This window comes from Pavona decussata, unplaced genomic scaffold (assembly GCF_977016875.1).
Source record: "Pavona decussata unplaced genomic scaffold, jaPavDecu1.1 SCAFFOLD_75, whole genome shotgun sequence".
Taxonomy (NCBI): Eukaryota; Metazoa; Cnidaria; class Anthozoa; order Scleractinia; family Agariciidae; genus Pavona; species Pavona decussata.
In genome coordinates this window covers 607,013-625,000 of record NW_028145493.1, presented here as the reverse complement: position 1 = coordinate 625,000, position 17,988 = coordinate 607,013, and the positions used below count along the sequence as shown (strand labels likewise).

The 17,988-nt window shown below is 38.6% G+C and overlaps 1 protein-coding gene across 1 annotated transcript in view; it reads left to right on the top strand.

The window, feature by feature from the left end:
- LOC146476677 (uncharacterized) overlaps nt 1-17,988 on the top strand; it is a 33,751-nt gene that overhangs the window by 4,986 nt on the left and 10,777 nt on the right. Inside the window, exons 3-11 of the mRNA XM_085114261.1 lie at nt 545-668; nt 6,365-6,594; nt 7,338-7,451; nt 13,305-13,985; nt 14,685-14,808; nt 16,270-16,493; nt 16,899-17,012; nt 17,262-17,375; nt 17,665-17,778. Coding sequence (XP_084970387.1) covers nt 545-668; nt 6,365-6,594; nt 7,338-7,451; nt 13,305-13,985; nt 14,685-14,808; nt 16,270-16,493; nt 16,899-17,012; nt 17,262-17,375; nt 17,665-17,778 — 1,839 coding nt within the window. The remainder of the gene's footprint in view (nt 1-544; nt 669-6,364; nt 6,595-7,337; nt 7,452-13,304; nt 13,986-14,684; nt 14,809-16,269; nt 16,494-16,898; nt 17,013-17,261; nt 17,376-17,664; nt 17,779-17,988) is intronic.

The following is a 17,988-nucleotide window of genomic DNA, read 5'->3' as shown; positions in this document are numbered from 1 at the left end:
AATTTTATAAGACATAGAGAACGGGTTAGCCCATAAAATACATTTTCTATGTGGCTTTTCACAAACATTGCATTGCTAAACTACTTTGTTAGTACTACTTTGTTTGAGTACGCCTGTGTCACTTTCTAGAAAAATACATCATTCTCATACTTTGTTATGCTATGCCATCATTATGAAGGTTAATAAATCTCCTGGTTGTTGAGGTTGATCATGCTAACAAATTAAGCTTCACATAAATTAGCTCCGGAATCAGTCTACTACCAGTCAATCGAGCGCGAGCTACAACTAGTGATCGAGTGATTTAATAACGAGTGAACCAGGCGACGGTATTCTTTTTCGCTGTCGACCTAATTATTCCCAGTGTGATGCATGTGATGTGCACTGCGCTGGTTAGACAAACTAATACCAGCATCAATCATAATCAAAGCAATCTGAAGCGGATCACTTAAACAACAAACAACTCTTGTTAATGCTCAGATATTGTTAAGAAGATAAATGTGTTAAAGCGTGTAACACCATTCAATATCGTAACTGATTTTTTTAGGTACAAACCCGAATCTCACTACAGTGACACTGAGCCAGTCTTCAAGGGTATTTAACGAGTCAGATGGAACAGTAACTATCCTCATTGAAAGAAATGGAAACTTGGCAATAGTATCAGTCGTGATGTAAGTATACTGACAATTTTGATCCTGTATAAAATTACTTTAATTAATAGAAGTGTATTTGTCAGACTTCAATAATGCGAGTATTTTGAATTTAACTAGAAAAAAAAAAGATGTTGAGGAAGCGTTTTACTCCGGCCATGGAAGTTGGAGTGGGGTGGGGTGGGTGGGTCAGTGGGATCTGAATGTCCCGCTTCCGGTAACTTGTACTGCCAGGTATAAGGGGCGGAGTAAAAATGATTGCCTTAATAAGGTAACTTGGATTCTAGATGTGGTTTTGCAGCGTTAAGGATATTGTAATGTAAGTAACTTTGAAGGTAGGGCATTGTTTCAGAGTTTAGTACGAATGCATGCTTATCTGATTATCTGGTTCATAAATGTTTATTTCGGTCATGCTGTTTTGTTTGTTTGTATGCAAGAGTAGAAATTTCCAAGTTATAAATATGAAAAGGGTTAGAGTGTATTTTTGTTGCTTTAAAGAAAACAAAGTAATACGCATAACGCAATACCAACATACCAGTCATGACTAGTGTCCACTATAAATATGTAGTACAACATTAAATGTAAACATTAAATACAAACTTGACCTTGGTGCTACAGTAATTGTTTTTCGCAATGATGACTTGTTTCAAAGTGTGCTGTGACGTTAGAAAGTTTGATTAAAAGAACAACAAAGGTTAGAGTAGTGTCCTGCTTTTTGCTGTTGTTGTGTTTTTGTTTTGTTTTTTGTTTTTTTCGTTTCGTTTTTGTTTTTGCTTTTTTGTTTTTTCATTTTCTTAGGGTATAAGTAATAATTATTATTCTTGCATCACATGAACCTATGCCAACATAGGAAAGTGGACTTGTTTTTTCCAATGTTAATGAATTGTACAACATTTACTAACAGATTGAAATGCAACATTAAAACGCAAACTCTAACTTGATGGTACAGTATTTTCTTTGGAACAACTTGTTTCACTGTGTAAAGTTTCGTAATGATGACTTGTTTCAAAGTGTTGCTGTGGTTGTGCTACTGTAAAATTGGCTGGTTATAATAACACAAAAAGGGCTCAGCTTACTTATTGTCCTTGGACTTATTGCCTTCTACTGTGTTTTCATTTTCTTGGCGTACAGGTCATAATTAATGTTCTTGCATCACATGAAGCAATGCCAACATGGGGATAAAAGTGGACTGACTGTTGTCTTTGTTTCCAATGTAAATGAATTGAACAACATTAACTAACAGATTGAAATGTAAAGATTAAAACAGAAACTCTAACTTGGTGGTACAGTAATCTTCTTCGAAACAATGAGTTGTTTCAAAGTGACGCTTTCACTGTGAAAAGTTAGATTACTAGAAATACGTGACTCGCAAAACCTCGCGAAGCTGGGGCTGGGTGGAAAGCCCTCTTTCGTGTTGTAGCATCAAATGAGGAGATTAAAAGGTTTCTGAACATAGCAACTATTTTGATGAGTATGGTCTTTTCGTAGTTCCACAGGCTAGTTTGCGGTTAAAAATCTATTTCTGACGCGATGAAATGTACAACGGGCGTGCAGCGCTGTCGTGTTCGATGAATTTATTTTCCCACCGCGGCCACAAAACGTGTAATTTCTTCAATGCAATCTTTCACAAAAAAAGATTTCTAAAAGAAAGAGAAAAGATTCTGGAGAGATAGTTCTGTATCCAGTGAATATTGATGAACATTGCAGTTGAAATTTGATCATGCACGCATATTTTTTCCGATGTATGCAAATTTTTTTCAGACGACGCCAGACAGTCTGACGTCATTCATACTTTGTTTTTCACCGTTGCTAGGCAACATTGCGGACACCTTCAACTAAATATATATACAAACATACATACATATATATAAACATATTTTTCGCTCGAATTCGCGCGGCTTAGCTCCACTCGGGCTGGCTCGGGCCGACAAATTTATTAACCTCGCTACGCTCGGGCCTTCGGCCCTCGCTTCGCGAGGAATTAGAACAACAACAAAGGGTTTGGTGACTCAGTGTCCTTAGGTTGTTGCCTTTGACTGTATTTTCATTTTCTCTGAATGTGAGTTGTCGTGGTGATGATCTTGGGATTCGTTATTTACTGGTGTGGGTGTTGCATGTTCAATTACTTTCCTGTCAATCTGATTATGAACTTTGTACTGAGAAGGTTTATGATGTCTTGTTGTGTGGGCTTGGCTTTTACGGGTGCCAGTTAGAGGTGCTCTGAATGACCTAAAAGTGGAAAGAATATGCAGTGATTAGTACGAAAAGGACTTATCGCAAAATTGGTGTGGATTTTGGAATCGCATAAGACATGAGTGCACATTGCTGCCCAGCATTTTGACTATAGCGTGCATAAATTGTTTCAGAGAGAACAACAGAAATAGGGCCTGGATTTTTTCTATATCCCTAGAAAGGGTTAATTGACAATAGTTGACTCAATGATTCAAAATAATTCTTATAAACACCTGATTCTGAAATGCCTTTACTTATAACCTTTGGAAATTTATAATTTTCTCTTAGCTTTGAGTTAAGGTTAGCAGTCTTATGATTTCTGCTGTGTGATGCCACGGCACAATGAGATGTTATTCTCGAAGTATAGACTCGCGTTTTTCTTCGTTTTACCTTGCGTACAGACTTGAATTGAGTGGTGTTGTAACCGTAAACAACAGTTGTAGGAGTATTTCTGAATTTAGTGTAAAGGTGAATTCGAGTTGACCGCGTACATTCTTGATGAGGTATTTTTTAACTAGCCTTCTTATTTTATTGTCTTTTTTTTTTTTGGAAAACACGAGTAAGCTGTTTCACTGGAATTCTTCTCGGCTCATGATCACGCCAAACTGAGCAGCCAGACTTCGCACAATGACGATGATAAATTCAGTACATTTAATATCTGAGACATCCTCGGCTTTCTGTTATTTCAAGAACGCTCGGTTTATCTCCGTAACTAACTCGGTGTTATATGGAAGTTTCGTGAGCTGTCAGGGCTGGCGAATATCCCCTCGGCAGGGTTATACGCAGGACATTCCTTTCGTCGACGTGGGGATTCGTACGCTTTCCGCTTGAGTGTTCCTGATGAACCCATCCAGATCATGGAAGATTGCAAATCCGAAGCTCACAAGCGTTATTGGAATTTTCATTTGAAACTATCTGATCTGTTAGTATTCGCGTGAGAGATCCTATTCTTTAATTTTGTCTTGCTTTGTAATTCTTGTTTTCCCTTTTGTCCGCTCCCGTGTTTTTTTTTTCTTTTTTTCTAGGTGACGTGTGTTTGGCCTTGGTGAGAGAGAGTGACACCTAAAATCAGCGATCTCTCATCCTGTAAACTCAGGCTCGCCCGTGACCTGAACAAACTTAAACCAAGAAAAGCCGCTGGACCCGACGGGATCCAAGCCAAAGATCTCATCGTAGCTGGAAACCCCGCGACGGCCTCAACACAATTTTCTCTAAAAGCCTAAAAATTCCAGATTCCCATCTCAATGGAAATTGGCCTGCGTCGCTGCTATTTTTAAGAAAGGTAACCAACTTGATCCAGCAAACTACAGACCGGTCTCCATGCTCAGTGTGCCCGGAAAACTGCTGGAGAGCCAGTTCTGTCGTGTGCTGGACGAGCACCTTCAGACACACAATCTTTACGGCAACAACCAATGGGGATTTCGGAAAGGTAGATCAACCGAAACCCTGCTAATCTCAATGACGGAAAGATGGAGAGCTGCGCTGGACGACAACAAATTTGTTGGAGCGATATTTATCGACTTCAGGAAGGCCTTTGACACCATCTCGCACGGGCTACTTCCCCTCAAACTCCAAGTAGTTAGAATTATGGGCGACTCTTACAAATGGATACTGGACTATCTAAAAGACAGATCTCAGTTCACCACAGTAAATGGCTCATCCTCTTCAACAAAACCTATAAATTACGGAGTTCCGCAAGGTTCCTTACTGGGACCAAGGCTGTATTCGATTTACGTAAATGACCTGCCCGACGCTGTTACCGAAGGCGAGGTCGAGATGTATGCAGACGATACCACCGCTTACTGCATTGGCGACAACTTTGATACTGTCACCCAGCGCCTGAACTTAATTTTTAAACAAAATTACAGGTGGTCACAAAGAAACAGACTCTCGATTCATAATGGCTAAAGTGAAGCTATGCTCCTGTCCACAAAAACACTAATTGGCCCCCTTCAAGAACTCCGATAGGAAGAAAACAGTATTGACTTTGTAAACTCCACCTGCTGGAAGGCGTGAAAATTGACAATAAATTGTCCTGGTCACCTCACATCGATGGATTATGTAAGAGTTACAGGAAAAAGCTTGGAGCTTTGAGGAGAATGCCACGCCTTCCCCCCAAAGTACTGGAGGAAATCTATTTCAAAACAGTTGCATCCCAGTATGGGGTGGATGTACCGCACCGCTTTTCAATAAACTAGAGGAGATCCACACAAAAGCAGCCAGGCTTATTCATGACCTACGACGTGACCGAGATAACACCTATATCCTTCAAAAAGTCAATTGGCTTCCACTATCATACATGTATAAAAAAGCTATACTAAAACACGTCCACCAAGCTTTTTATTAAGCTGGCCCAACACAAATAACTGAATTGTTTTCTGTGAAAGCGATAAAGTATGACTCTCAACGATCCAAACAACTGGTACTGGACAGACCCAAAAAGGAAATAGGCAGACTTTCTCTTCGACACAGAGGAAATATGATCTGGAACTCAATTCCTAGCAGCGTTAAAGACTACGATAATGTCACTACGTTTAAAAATCGTCTAAAGCAGCTCTCCAAATGTATTAACAATTTTACCTTTGAAAAGAAGAGCTCACTGATCACAAATAAATCACGTCACTTTTATTATTATTGACACTAATACGCATTTACTCAACCTAGTTCTATTTTTTTACTTTATTTTTATCTTTTTCCTTTTTCTTTACTCGTACATTGTACATATTTGGTCTTTTATATTTTTTTTCTCTTTATTAGTTGTAATTTTTGTAAACTAGTAACGCAGGTCCACATCAGCCAACGGCTGCCAGTCTTTTAACCTGCGAGATCAAATAAAGTATGCATGTATGTATGTATGTATGTATGTATGTATGTATGTATGTATGTATGTATGTATGTATGTATGTATGTATGTATGTATGTATGTATGTATGTATGTATGTATGTATGTATGTATGTATGTATGTATGTATGTATGCATGTATGTGCCGCGAGGAGTTTTCTTGTATTGTTTAGTTACTGTTATTTTTGCCCCGTATTCACTACAGACTTGTCAGTAAACTCCTCCTTTTGGCCAAACACCGTTGTTTCTTTTCTTTTCGTGGAGCGTATAAAGGGGAATTCAATAGAGGCCCGAACTTGTTAATTGCAACATGATCCTAATGGACCATAATTGTGTGAATATCACAAGATACGTCTCATTTACATACGATTGGTGAAAAGTGAAACCTATCGTAAAAACTACAGGAAAACACCGCTTGTAGACTGCAGACGGTAAACTTAACCAAGGTTAAGGCCTAATTAGGGTTTATCTAACATTGCTTCCTAGGGTAGTTTAGGTTTTGTAGTCTGCATTTTTCTCTCAATCTGTGATGCGTCGTCATTATGTAATCTCCAATTTTGAAATGGTTTATCTACAAAGGAAAGATTGCCAGGCTGCCAGTCTTGCGTTCTTTTCTTGCTATGGTTTCTCTTTGGTTTTGCAGGTTCTCCTTGTCAGAAGTCACTGCGACTAACTCTTCGGATTTTACGTATCAAGACTCACCAAGTAGGCAGCTCATCTTTAAACCTGGCGAGACGACAAGGAGTCTGTCAGTGAACATCACTGAAGACACTTTACCAGAAATGAATGAAACCTTACTCTTGAATTTGACATCAGGCGATGGTATCACAAGTGTCACAGATGAGAGTGTCATTTTATACATCCTGAATAATGGTAAGTTCTCTCAGGTCTGAAGCAACGGTAGATTTCCTTGGTCAAGTAAGATTTTGTTTTCTGGCTCAGAGGTCACATAAGAGAAGTGTTACTTTTATGAATCTTTTTGTTCAAAGTAGGAAACTGAGATATTATCCAAGAACAAAAACGTGTAAAAATAATTTTCTCCATTATTTGCTGAGTCCTTATGTTTTGAGCGTTTGCAAGAAATAGAAATGCGTGTAATCAGGGTGGAGAAACTGCTACCAAATGTTTTCTCTAGGTGTTTTTGGTCTTGAGCTGGAAAAACCAACCTCAGTCTAAAAAAAGCATTCTACAGGAACTAGCCATTTGAAGAAAAACAGTGAGGTTTATCAACTAAACTGTTCAGAAAAAGCATGCCTCATTTGTTACACAACTTTAGAATCAAAACCTCAAGATAGGAAGTAAATGTCTGCCTCAGTGTTCCAGCCGTATAATGCAGCAAGACATCGCGTGATGCATCATGCCCCTTCTTGTTGTTTCGTGATGCATACTCGGTGGTGAGATCCTACCGATTTTTTCTTTTCCCATTTTTCATATTTCCTCAGGTAAAGAAGGCATAATCAGGACCGCATCCATTTGTAGACTATGAAGTGTGATGTATTAGGTTACAGTGCCTCTCTTAGTTGGACAGAAGGAAACAAATTTCAATATATTCCGTTAAATAGTTTTACCGGATAGTTTTGTTTTTATTTGTTTCTTTTATTTCCAATGTGTTGCAGATATCGACGAGTGTGCAAGCAATCCTTGCCAAAACAAAGGAATCTGCACTGATCTAGTGTTAGATTACATCTGTACCTGTACTCAAGGATATACGGGAAAGAACTGTAGCTTGGGTAAGAAACAGTTAAGAGAACTCTCAAGAACTATAGTAACTGACGTCACAACTCGGGATTACATCATTAGTTTGGTTACTAGTTAATTAAATAACATTTGTTGCCCTTTCACTAAATAACAAGACTCTTATCATTAAAGACTTTGTGGCCGAAAACAAAATTGATTTGCTAACTATTACCGAAACATGGCCGAAATCAGAAACTGACAATGAATCTATTATTCGTGATTTGTGTCATATGGGGTATTCATTTCATCATGTTCCAAGATCTGTTCTTTTCGTGGTGGCAGGGTTGGGTTGTTATTTCGATCATCTTTTAACAGCCGTATAGGGAGTTTATATCGTTCGAATATATTGACTTGTCATTTACTTCATTGAATAAATGTAATAGAATGGTCGTTGTTTACGCCCACCTCCTTGGCCTTTAAATGGTCTGACAACTGCATTTTTTCTGGATGAATTCTCTTCTTTCTTAGAACAATTCGTTACCATTCCTGGTAGTTTACTGATGATGCGCGACTTCAACTTTCATGTTGATGTTTGACTCTCCGACACACAGCTGAATTCTGTCAATAGGCCATTTTCATGATGGCGTCATTTGACTACAACTACCAGAATTCATTTTGTTTTCCTTTTCAAATTCAGATTTTGTAATCCCAGTGGAGAGCAAAGAACAGTAACTCTAATTAGCATGAGAAAACAAAAAACTGAAGGATTCTGGTAGTTGTAGTCAAATGGCGCCATAGTGAAAATGTCCTATTGCTGGATGGACCTGCCCTTAAAGATGGTCACACCTGGGATCTTGTGATCACCAGATGTGATGAAAACATTGTTACGAACTTATGAATTCCGTTTACTCTGTTTATTGTTTCTGATCATCCGTTCCATTCACTTTAAGAAATTTTTTTCAGATTTCAAGTCTGCCGAGTCTCTTCACTTTAAGACTACAATGCTTTTAAGACTTGATAACTCAATACGGTGATGTTCTCAGTTCCATACTTAATATTCATGCTCCTAGTAAAATCGGAACAGTTATTCTGCGTCCGACTGGTATTCCGAACAGAATAACAACCTTAAAAGAGTTCGCAGCAGCAGAAGAATAGAGCGTCGCGGCGAGGGACTAAACGTTTCTCGGATCATCCAGTCAATTGACAAACTGTTACATAGGAAGAGTTATATTCCGTACCTGTACTGTGACTTACCTACTGAGCTCGCTAACAGATTTGTTGATTTCCTTACTGACAAGATCACTGAAAATACAGGATGATTTACAAACTACAGCTCCTCACTATTTTCCAGGAGTCAATCAGGCCTGTTCGTGTACGTTTATCGACTTAAGAATGGTAACTGTTGATGAAGTCCGAAAATTGTTATGAAATTATCATCCAAGTCATGTGATGTTGATCCTCTCGCTGGCTATGTCACAAGAAACTCTTTAAGCGTACATTTACCATTTATCACTAAGATTATATTTCGCTGGAATCAGGCCAAATGCGCTCCAGATTGAAGGCTGCAAAGCTTCGTCCTTTTCTTAAGAAGCCATCCTTTCATCATACACAGTTTTCAAACTATCGTCCAGTATCAAATCTAAGTTTAATCAGCAAAACAACCAGGAAGATGTTTGCTAACCAACCGATCTCCTATATGAACGAAAACTAGATGAGACATGTCAGTCAGCCTACAAACAATACCACAGCACGGAAGCGGCTCTTGTTCGTGAACATAATGAAATTCTCATTACCATCGATAATCACAGGACCTATGGATCACGATATCTTCCTTTCTCGTCTCCGTAAGCGCTTTGGAGTAATTTTCAAGACATTAAACGTAATAACCTTACAAATTCCTTATCTTCACCAGACTTATATTTAACAATTGATTATGAACCCGAAATTTCTATCACGTGATAGTTGATGAGGGAGAAGCCAAAATCAACTATCACGCATAGAAATTGAGAGCGAATAATCTAATTGTTTTGGTATAAATCTACTAGTCGTTCAAAACTTAACAACGAGACAGGGTTCACGTTTTTATTGAATTTTGATTTAAATAGGTCACACCAAGCGCGGATAATTGACAACTGCACCACATTGCATTGTCTTCTGTGTGTGCGCCTTTGCATTTCATTCAAGATTTTACAAACTGTCATTTCCTCGAAACTGAAACGAGGAGCCGAGCTTTTATAGTAAAATGACAATTAAAGATATTGACTTATTCCCTGCTCCCTGCTAGGTCCATGGAAACTGCCCGCCATCTCAATCTGTTTTGGGCTAGCGTTTCTAGCTCCCTCCAGGTGTAGCCTGCCTTGCCCACCTCATCGTCTACCGTTCTCCTCCAGCTGTTCCTGTGGCGACCTCGACTTCTCTTTCCCTGTGGGTTCCATCTCAGTGCATGCCTGGTGATATTGCTTGTTGGTTTTCCGAGGGTGCGCCCGATCCAACCACACTTGCGCCTTCTTACCTGGGTGTCGATTCTCTCCTGTTCAGCTCTTTCCCACAGTTCTTCGTTCCTTATGATCAAATATATACTAACGTAAAAATTCCCTTTCAGTGAAAACCACCTTTTTTAATATAGAAAACGTAAATGAGTAGAAATTTATGAGAAGTTAAACACAGTTTAGCGAAAAAAAGTTGTAAAATGTTCGACATGTCCTCCTTCCGGCTGGTGGAAGGATGCCCTTGCGTTGTACGATTCTATCGAGCTGTCTGATTTGTGGCCTGTCACTGCCTTGATGTGTCTTGCCTCCACATTGCTATCTGATAAAACGGTTTGGTGCAATGGTTGGTGAGATGCGGAGTGATTCCAGGTGCCTTACCGTGTTTTTATCATATTGGTGAGTGTGAATTTATCGACTGGTGAATTTCAATACCCCTGCAATACCACACGGTTTCACTCTCAGGATTGAATTTGGGATTGAGATGCTTGAGAAAATTCTCAATTGTTTTCACTGGGTAGCGACTGGAGTTGATTACTTCAAACATCTTTCCATCGGATTCGTCTGTTGAATCTTTGAGTCCGCCTTGATGGTTTTTGGTGGACATCAGAGCATCCCTTCAGAACTCATAGTACGGTCTTCCTTGGGGAGTAGTCTGCACAACCAGCATCTCTTTGGTACGTTTTCGTTGATTTTCTCGTCCTCTTTTTCCAAAGTAAAGGGTCAAGTAAAACCAAGCCGTTCGCAGTAGTTGCGAGGGATCTTTTGTGTTGGCGTCGCCAAGCTAACCGCTTGCGAACAATTCTTGCATTTGTTCGCTGGTTATCGGGTTTTTATGCACCACAGAACCTACTTTCCCTTCTTTCATCATGTTTTTGCAAATAGCGTTAAGCGTTTGGTTGGCCTTTGCAAAATCAGAGTCACCGATAATTGACCAGGGCTTGTTGTGAGGCGGCTGCATTAAATACCGGTCAATGGCACCGCGAATCGTTCGCAGGGAATAAACTTTCGCTTCCATTTATTTTTTTTCCCTCACAGATGCAAAAAACAACTTGCAAACATTTGTTTAGCTTACTTTTGACTGCTCTTCGATAGGGACGGTGAATTTCTGTTGGCTTGCGAACCATTCTAAAGTTTATTTTGTTTTCAAAATCATAAAATTGCCTACCTTTAAAAGTGTAAATGAAGAATTAAATTATCTAACTCTTGTTTCGACTACTTTTCTTACCGTGAAAAATCTTCATTCCACATTTCGTTGCAAGTTTTTGTTTTTTCGAGAATTGCCTCGACTAGTAAATTATCCGAATCCTCTTCATAGACACTCCGAAAACGCAAAGAAGCGGCCGCCATTTTGTCGACGATCGCACAGTTTTAACAACAGAATAGATAGTGAGTAGCGTAGCCAATAAGAGAACAGCATTCGTGATAGAAAGCTAGTAGATTTATACTAAATATTTCTTCTGGCATTTCTTCAGTCAAACTATTTAGTAACAAACACAATTACAGTGTTAACTGTTATACAGGAGAGCAAGGTATCCTCTTAAATCCAAAATAACCATCTCAAAAGATCTGACATTCTAGGCTACCTGATTATGTGGAGCTGGGTGTCTTAAAAAATATCAAAACATTGTGTACACTGTCACTGTAGGTAAATATTCAGGGACGGGGATCGGCTATTTATCGAGTTACGATAATTTTCTTCACGCTCAAAATGATATTTGCACAGAGTTTTGTTCAGTTTGTTCACTGGATTCCAACTGATCGACCGCTACATAGTCAATACATCGAGGAGAAACACGAAGAAACTCGTACTTCAACAAAGCTCGCTAAAGAAGGGTACAAGTGCTTAGCTGTTCCCGCTGGAATTGTAAACAAGGCGTGAATTTGTGGCGTTACGGCAAACATAAATATATGTTATTCACCGACCGAAGGCACAGTTTTTCCCTATACAGCTTTGACTAGTGAATAACCTGTTTCTTTTTTTCTCCTATTTTTAGTTTTTTAGATGATCGAGGCAAATCGGTTTGAGAACAGTCTACGCGCGCTACGTCGCACCGTCACTCTCTAGATAAATTTTGCTTATCAAGAAAATCGTGCTTAAACCTCAGAGAAAAAGGCCAGACTAACCAATAAAGCAGACTTCAAACATATCCTGAAGTAATAAATGAAAAAAAAAAACTATGATATTTCATAGCATGCACTACAGAAATAAATTAAACAATTATCTTTGAAAAATTCGCACAAGAAAATTGCTTTGACATATTTTAGTTATTCTTATTTGTAAGTTTTTAATTCTTAGTCAACAGGACCCCGTTGATAACAGTGTTCTATACTGAAGGGTTATCCTGTATAAATATTCGATTACTATTATTATTATTATTATTATTATTATTATTATTAGACACTCCTTCTCTGGTCAGAAGCACATAAAACTCCAGGTTAAAAAAGAAGGGCGCAGTGAAAGCCTCGTTTTCGATATTATACTGGCTGTTTAATGTACAGCTCTGCCCTGCCAACGCCTGCACGAAAAGTGTAATTTTTTTGAGTAGGAAGAAAAAATAAGTAAGGAAAACTGCCAATGGCACGTGAAAGAACACGTTCCATACCCTAACGAGAAAACTTTTTGAGTCATTTAGACCTAGCAACTGTTTGAATGGAGACAGCTCAAGTTTTTTTTACGAGAACTTCACGTCTTTTTACCAAAGAAATAATTATACTTCTTCTGAAATATTGAGTAAATCAATTTACACAAATCTGACGATAAACAGTTGATTCATAGAGCTAAAAGTAATTTTACAACGCACTGGATTTTTTAGTGCACCGCGATCAAGTGACCGACGACGTCAGAATAACAAGGATTTTATTCACGGAGTTCTATTTACACCGCCTTGTGTCTCCAACTGGCGATGATATGGTCATTTAAAGTCACTAATACCCAGACTCCCTTATCGTTACAGTTATAGTTAGCCCTCTTAATTTTATTCAAAAAGATGTAAACCGCCCAATTAGAATTAACCCTTACCAACAGCCTTCTAACCATGTTCTTTGTTTCTCAGTTGATAACACCCTATTATTATTATTATTATTGTTATTATTATTACTACAAGACGTCGGATGGATTTATTAATATTTTGAAAATTTATGTTGCTCCATTCTTGAATGGGAATTCTGATTGTCTTTGGACACTATAGTAATGGCTCGAAGGTCGCTTTTAGTTTTAACACAGCTAGAATAATATAAGTTAAGGCGATAAACTCAGCTTGCACGAGCCCCAACGTACCCTAATAGGTGCAATACAAAGGTCCTTTGATGCTCATAGTTGTCCTAAAACATCGGTCACTAAGGTATAATCATACTTGCGATATCTCTATAGCCATCATTTTAATAACCATTTTTCTCCTGCTGTGGTTTGTTTTATAGAAACCTACCTGTGGTATTTGTTTCCTATCGGAGCAAACCGAGTCTACGGGTACGATGCAATGACAAACCAATCATTTAAAAGCGATGAATTGTCTTCTGAAACAAAAGTGGCGATGAAAGACAACATTCACAGCATCCACATATACAAAAGAAATAAACTAATCTTAGGAGACTTCGCTAATCCTTGTTTAGACAATGCCTCTGTTTGCAGCAGTTTTAGCATTTCATTTTTGGTTTATATCAGTGGATCGGTGGAGTTAAGTGAAAATGTATACGTGCTGGCTTCTAATTCGTCATTCAGTAGAAAAGGCCCGTACCACGTAGAATTCTACGTCACCAGGTCTTCACCTGCGCGTATTGAAGGGCACGCTTTTGTTGTTGGCGGTAACTCTTCGCAACTTCTGGAAAGAGAAATAACATTCCCTGCCACTGATAGTTGGGTTCATGTGGCTATTGTATACTCGAGTCCAGGCAGCCTGGTTCTGTATGTGAACAGCGTTGCGGTAACACCATCTGATCCAGTAATACCTACTGACTGGCAAGGCACCAACTTACCAGTTCAAGTGTCGTTGGGTTCAAAACAGAATTCACGTGACATCTTTGTTAGTTACCTTCAAATCATCAAGGGAACCCTCTCTCCATCAGAAGTGGCTCAAGTTGAAAAAGAAAGTCGAGCGCAAGGTAATCTCAACTTGTGGCTCACAAAACACTCTTGGCCATACTTTTAGCCGTCAAATGTCGCTTTACTTAAAGCTACAATCTGTGCCGGTAAAATCTACCATGCTTTCAGGAGGTGTAACTATTGTTTGCAAATATACACAGATTTTAAAATTGCGTTTTTAGTTAACATTCGCTTTATCCCCTCACGTAGATGCTGCACTTTAGTGGAGTGGGAACAGCACCACAAAGCGCTCGGGGCATCATTATTTTAAGTCCTTCTTCGAAACTTTTTTACCTAAAGGATAAGTTGAAAGGCAGTAAAGGAATCGGTCGGGCCCATCGACTTTTTTTAAACAATATTATAAAGGGTTGTCAAGACAGATTAAAAACCACAGTCGTTTCTAATAACGACCCCCAATGCCCTATATTTTGCGGGGATAAGAGTCGATATCATATCGGCGGGGGTAAAATTTTAACGATATTCAATGAGAGTAAACCAGACTTTAATCGACATTCGGACATTGTTTCATGAATAAACGTAAGCAAAAGCGTTAAATTTAGATTCACTTCCTTCCGATTAAATTTTCAGCCTAAATTGGAGAAAATAAACATTTTGAAAACGCGTTTGGGGTGTATAAAGTTGCAGTTATGAAGACTATTTGAAGATTAGAAGGCTTTTCTTGTAACTCTAATTAAATTCTGACTTTTTGTTTACAACAGCTACCAGTCCATCAATGGCACAACTTGAGCTGACCCAGAAAAACATAGCTGTAAGCGAAGGAACTGCGTCACTAACAGTACCTTTGTCACGAAGTGGAAACCTCGTCATAGCATCAGTAATGAAGTAAGTGATTTATTTAGGACGAGACTATAACTCCATATCTGATAAAGAATAAGTTAAAAAGAGAAGAGAGCGTTTCAAATGAATTATACATTCAAATGGTAGGTTGGTTATTAAAAATGTTGAAGCGGTAACAAGCATTTATGTAGTCTGTTCCTTCTGTTAGTCTTGTTTGTTATCGTTAAGAAGTGCTTTTACATCCTCAATCTGGTTGAGTACTATGGACTTATAAATCTTTAAACGTTGTTACATGAGTTAAAGAATCATTATGTTTCCTGGTAAAGGAGAAAAAGAAGAGATAATGAGCTGTAACGGGAAATTTAAGCAAATTTAGGTGATTTTAACACGATTAAACTTCGCATTGTAAACATTATTGTCACAAACAAAGCGCATACAACAGTCGCTGGGAAAAGTTTTCTAATCACGTTCGGTAATTGCTCGTGCCGGTACGGCAACAAGTCAATATTTTGGTTATTTCCGTTGTTTTGTAAGGAGATGCGACATATTTTGGGTTCTATTCAAGCGCATTGCTGTTTTACGTAACTGTCTGCCCAGATTGTGATTTTATCAAAGCGTGAAGAGAGCGGACAACTTTTTGCCGCAGACTCCCGGGTAATGTTTGAGCGCTTCTGGAAAGCCACCTCACAAACTATTACAGGTTTGATTGATTTGTGCTGAAATAGTATTCTAATTGACCGATTTTTCGTATTCCTGACAGTTTTCAGAAATATTTCAGAAATGTGCTCCACACGGGTCGATAAATTCACAACAAAGTTGACTCGTAATTCCTTCATTGCATTCGCTTGTTAAGGTGGATTTCCACTGTCGCGTAAATTTGACGTGCCTATGGATGTACATTGGGCTGGTTTTACGTACGTAGACAAAATAAGACGCAACATTTGAATGGCTTGCGTAAATGTAAAAAGTTGAGCGCTGTTCAGCTTTTTACGTTTACGCACGCGGCTCATACATCGCTTCTTACCTAATTTACCTACGTAAAACCAGCGAAATCTACGTCTGTACTCACGTATAATTTACACGACAGTGGAAATCCACCTTTAGGCGTAAAAAAAGGCATATCTGAATAAATTTTGCATTGAGGAAACCGATAACTATGTAGTCCTGGTGGGTTTCGCTATTTACTGATGTGACACGAGGATCCGCTTCCAGCGAAAAAATTTTTTCAAGTTTGTTTTTTGGAAAAGCTTTAATTCGAAACTAGTGTATTTTAATCGATGAGTAGAAATTCTTACTATTTTCAACTATAGGAGTGTTGTTTGTTTGTTTGTTATTTTTATTTTATTTTTTTACCAATTTGCTAATTTTGAAAGTTACTGAAATACACTCAGGAGTCAATACGAATTTTCGGAACTGTGTAGAGTTTGCAACCGAAGTAGTCACTTATATTTATAAGGCACAGATATAAGCTTGTTCTTGTTTAAAAATTTCGTTATGTTTTGATAGATATTCCATGCAGCATGGTACTGCCACACCCGGAGTCGATTTTGAAGCTCCACTAAGTGACGAGGTCGTTCTTCAGCCTGGGCAGACGTCTGGAAGCATCTCGCTGATGATATATGACGATATTCTTCCTGAACAAAACGAGACCTTCTCAGTTACAGTTTCTACGTCAGATAACGCAACTGTTTTCAGTGAAACGACCGTGAATGTCAGTATAATAGACAATGGTAAGGGCTGCAGTAATCTAAGGTTGCCTAGTCAAGAACTTGGTTCCGAATGAGCCATTTCTAGATGTTATGATTACGTCCTCATTTACTTCCAGAGCTGGCCGAGATTCTTACTCGTGACATCTCTCGACTGCTGTTTGGAGCGAAATCAACTAAGCTAACCAGGCGCAATGTGATTTGTTTTTGTTGCAAGCCGGTTAAGCGTCCCACCAGCAAAACGGCATACAGATAGAAAGAAAAGCTGATATTCGACTGCTTGAATTTCACCGTACAAAAACGAAACGTTTACTTATTTCATAATAATGCACCCTCTTATTGGGTTAGTCCTTTTATAAGTTCTATAACTAGCTATATTAGTTTGCAGGAGCGTTTTTATCGATATCGTTAATAATATTCCTAACCCAGATATTAACGAATGTGCCTCCAATCCATGTGATAATGGCGGCACGTGTAATGACCTTCATCTGGACTACCACTGTACATGTCAACCGGGATATACAGGAAAGAACTGTTCACAAGGTACGTTCGGCACTTTCCTTATGATTCATGGTAAAAAATCTATAGACTAGCTCTCCATTCTTCCATTCTTGTCTACGAATGTGCAACTGCGAAGAAGGAAACTCTTAACCCTCTCCCTTCAGTGGCAGTTGACGATTCACGCCTAAGATTCTCAACAGAGTTCTGAATGATGTCTCCTTCCTCATACTGCTAGTGTATTTTCAGTAAAAAAATAAATCTTTGATGTATTGGCTTGTTAACTACATGCAGATATAGATGACTGTTCTTCTGATCCATGTTTATTCGGAGGCGTCTGCAGAGATCAAGTTAACAATTACACCTGTACATGCGCAGTTGGGTACACTGGAAAAAATTGTAGCATCAGTAAGTTGTCGTCTTTTTTAAACAAACAGTTAACTAACTCTCAAAACGAATTATGCTGTTAGGTTTGTCTAGTAACAGAAGATAATTCTTCTTGACAGGAATAACCAGCTTCGTTATAACTACTTCACGAGTGGAATGTGTAGTTTTCTATAGTGATGCTTTCACTAAACACTGTGTGATAAAAGGGATAATATTACCATGAAGGAAATTAACCTTCCCTCTGTCTAGCTCATGATTCTCAGTTTTGATTGAAGTATTCAAGACTATGTGCTTTATATTCTTTTAACAGATATCGATGATTGCGCTGAAAACCCATGCCAGAATAACGGAAGCTGTAACGACATGGTTAATGACTATAACTGCACTTGTATCCCAGGGTACACTGGTGAAAACTGCACTAAAGGTAAAACCACCTCGGATTTTTTTTGGCTCGAAGTAATATGGGAGCTAATTGAAGCCCATCATAGAAATCGGGCCTAAGACGAAGGTGTGGTGCATCAAAAATGTCCAATAGGAACGTATCTAACGTAAAGTATTATACAGTGTATATTTTTGCTTTGTCCGATTGTCCAAAAAAAGTCGGAAACATCGAAATGACAATTTTTGAAAGTTT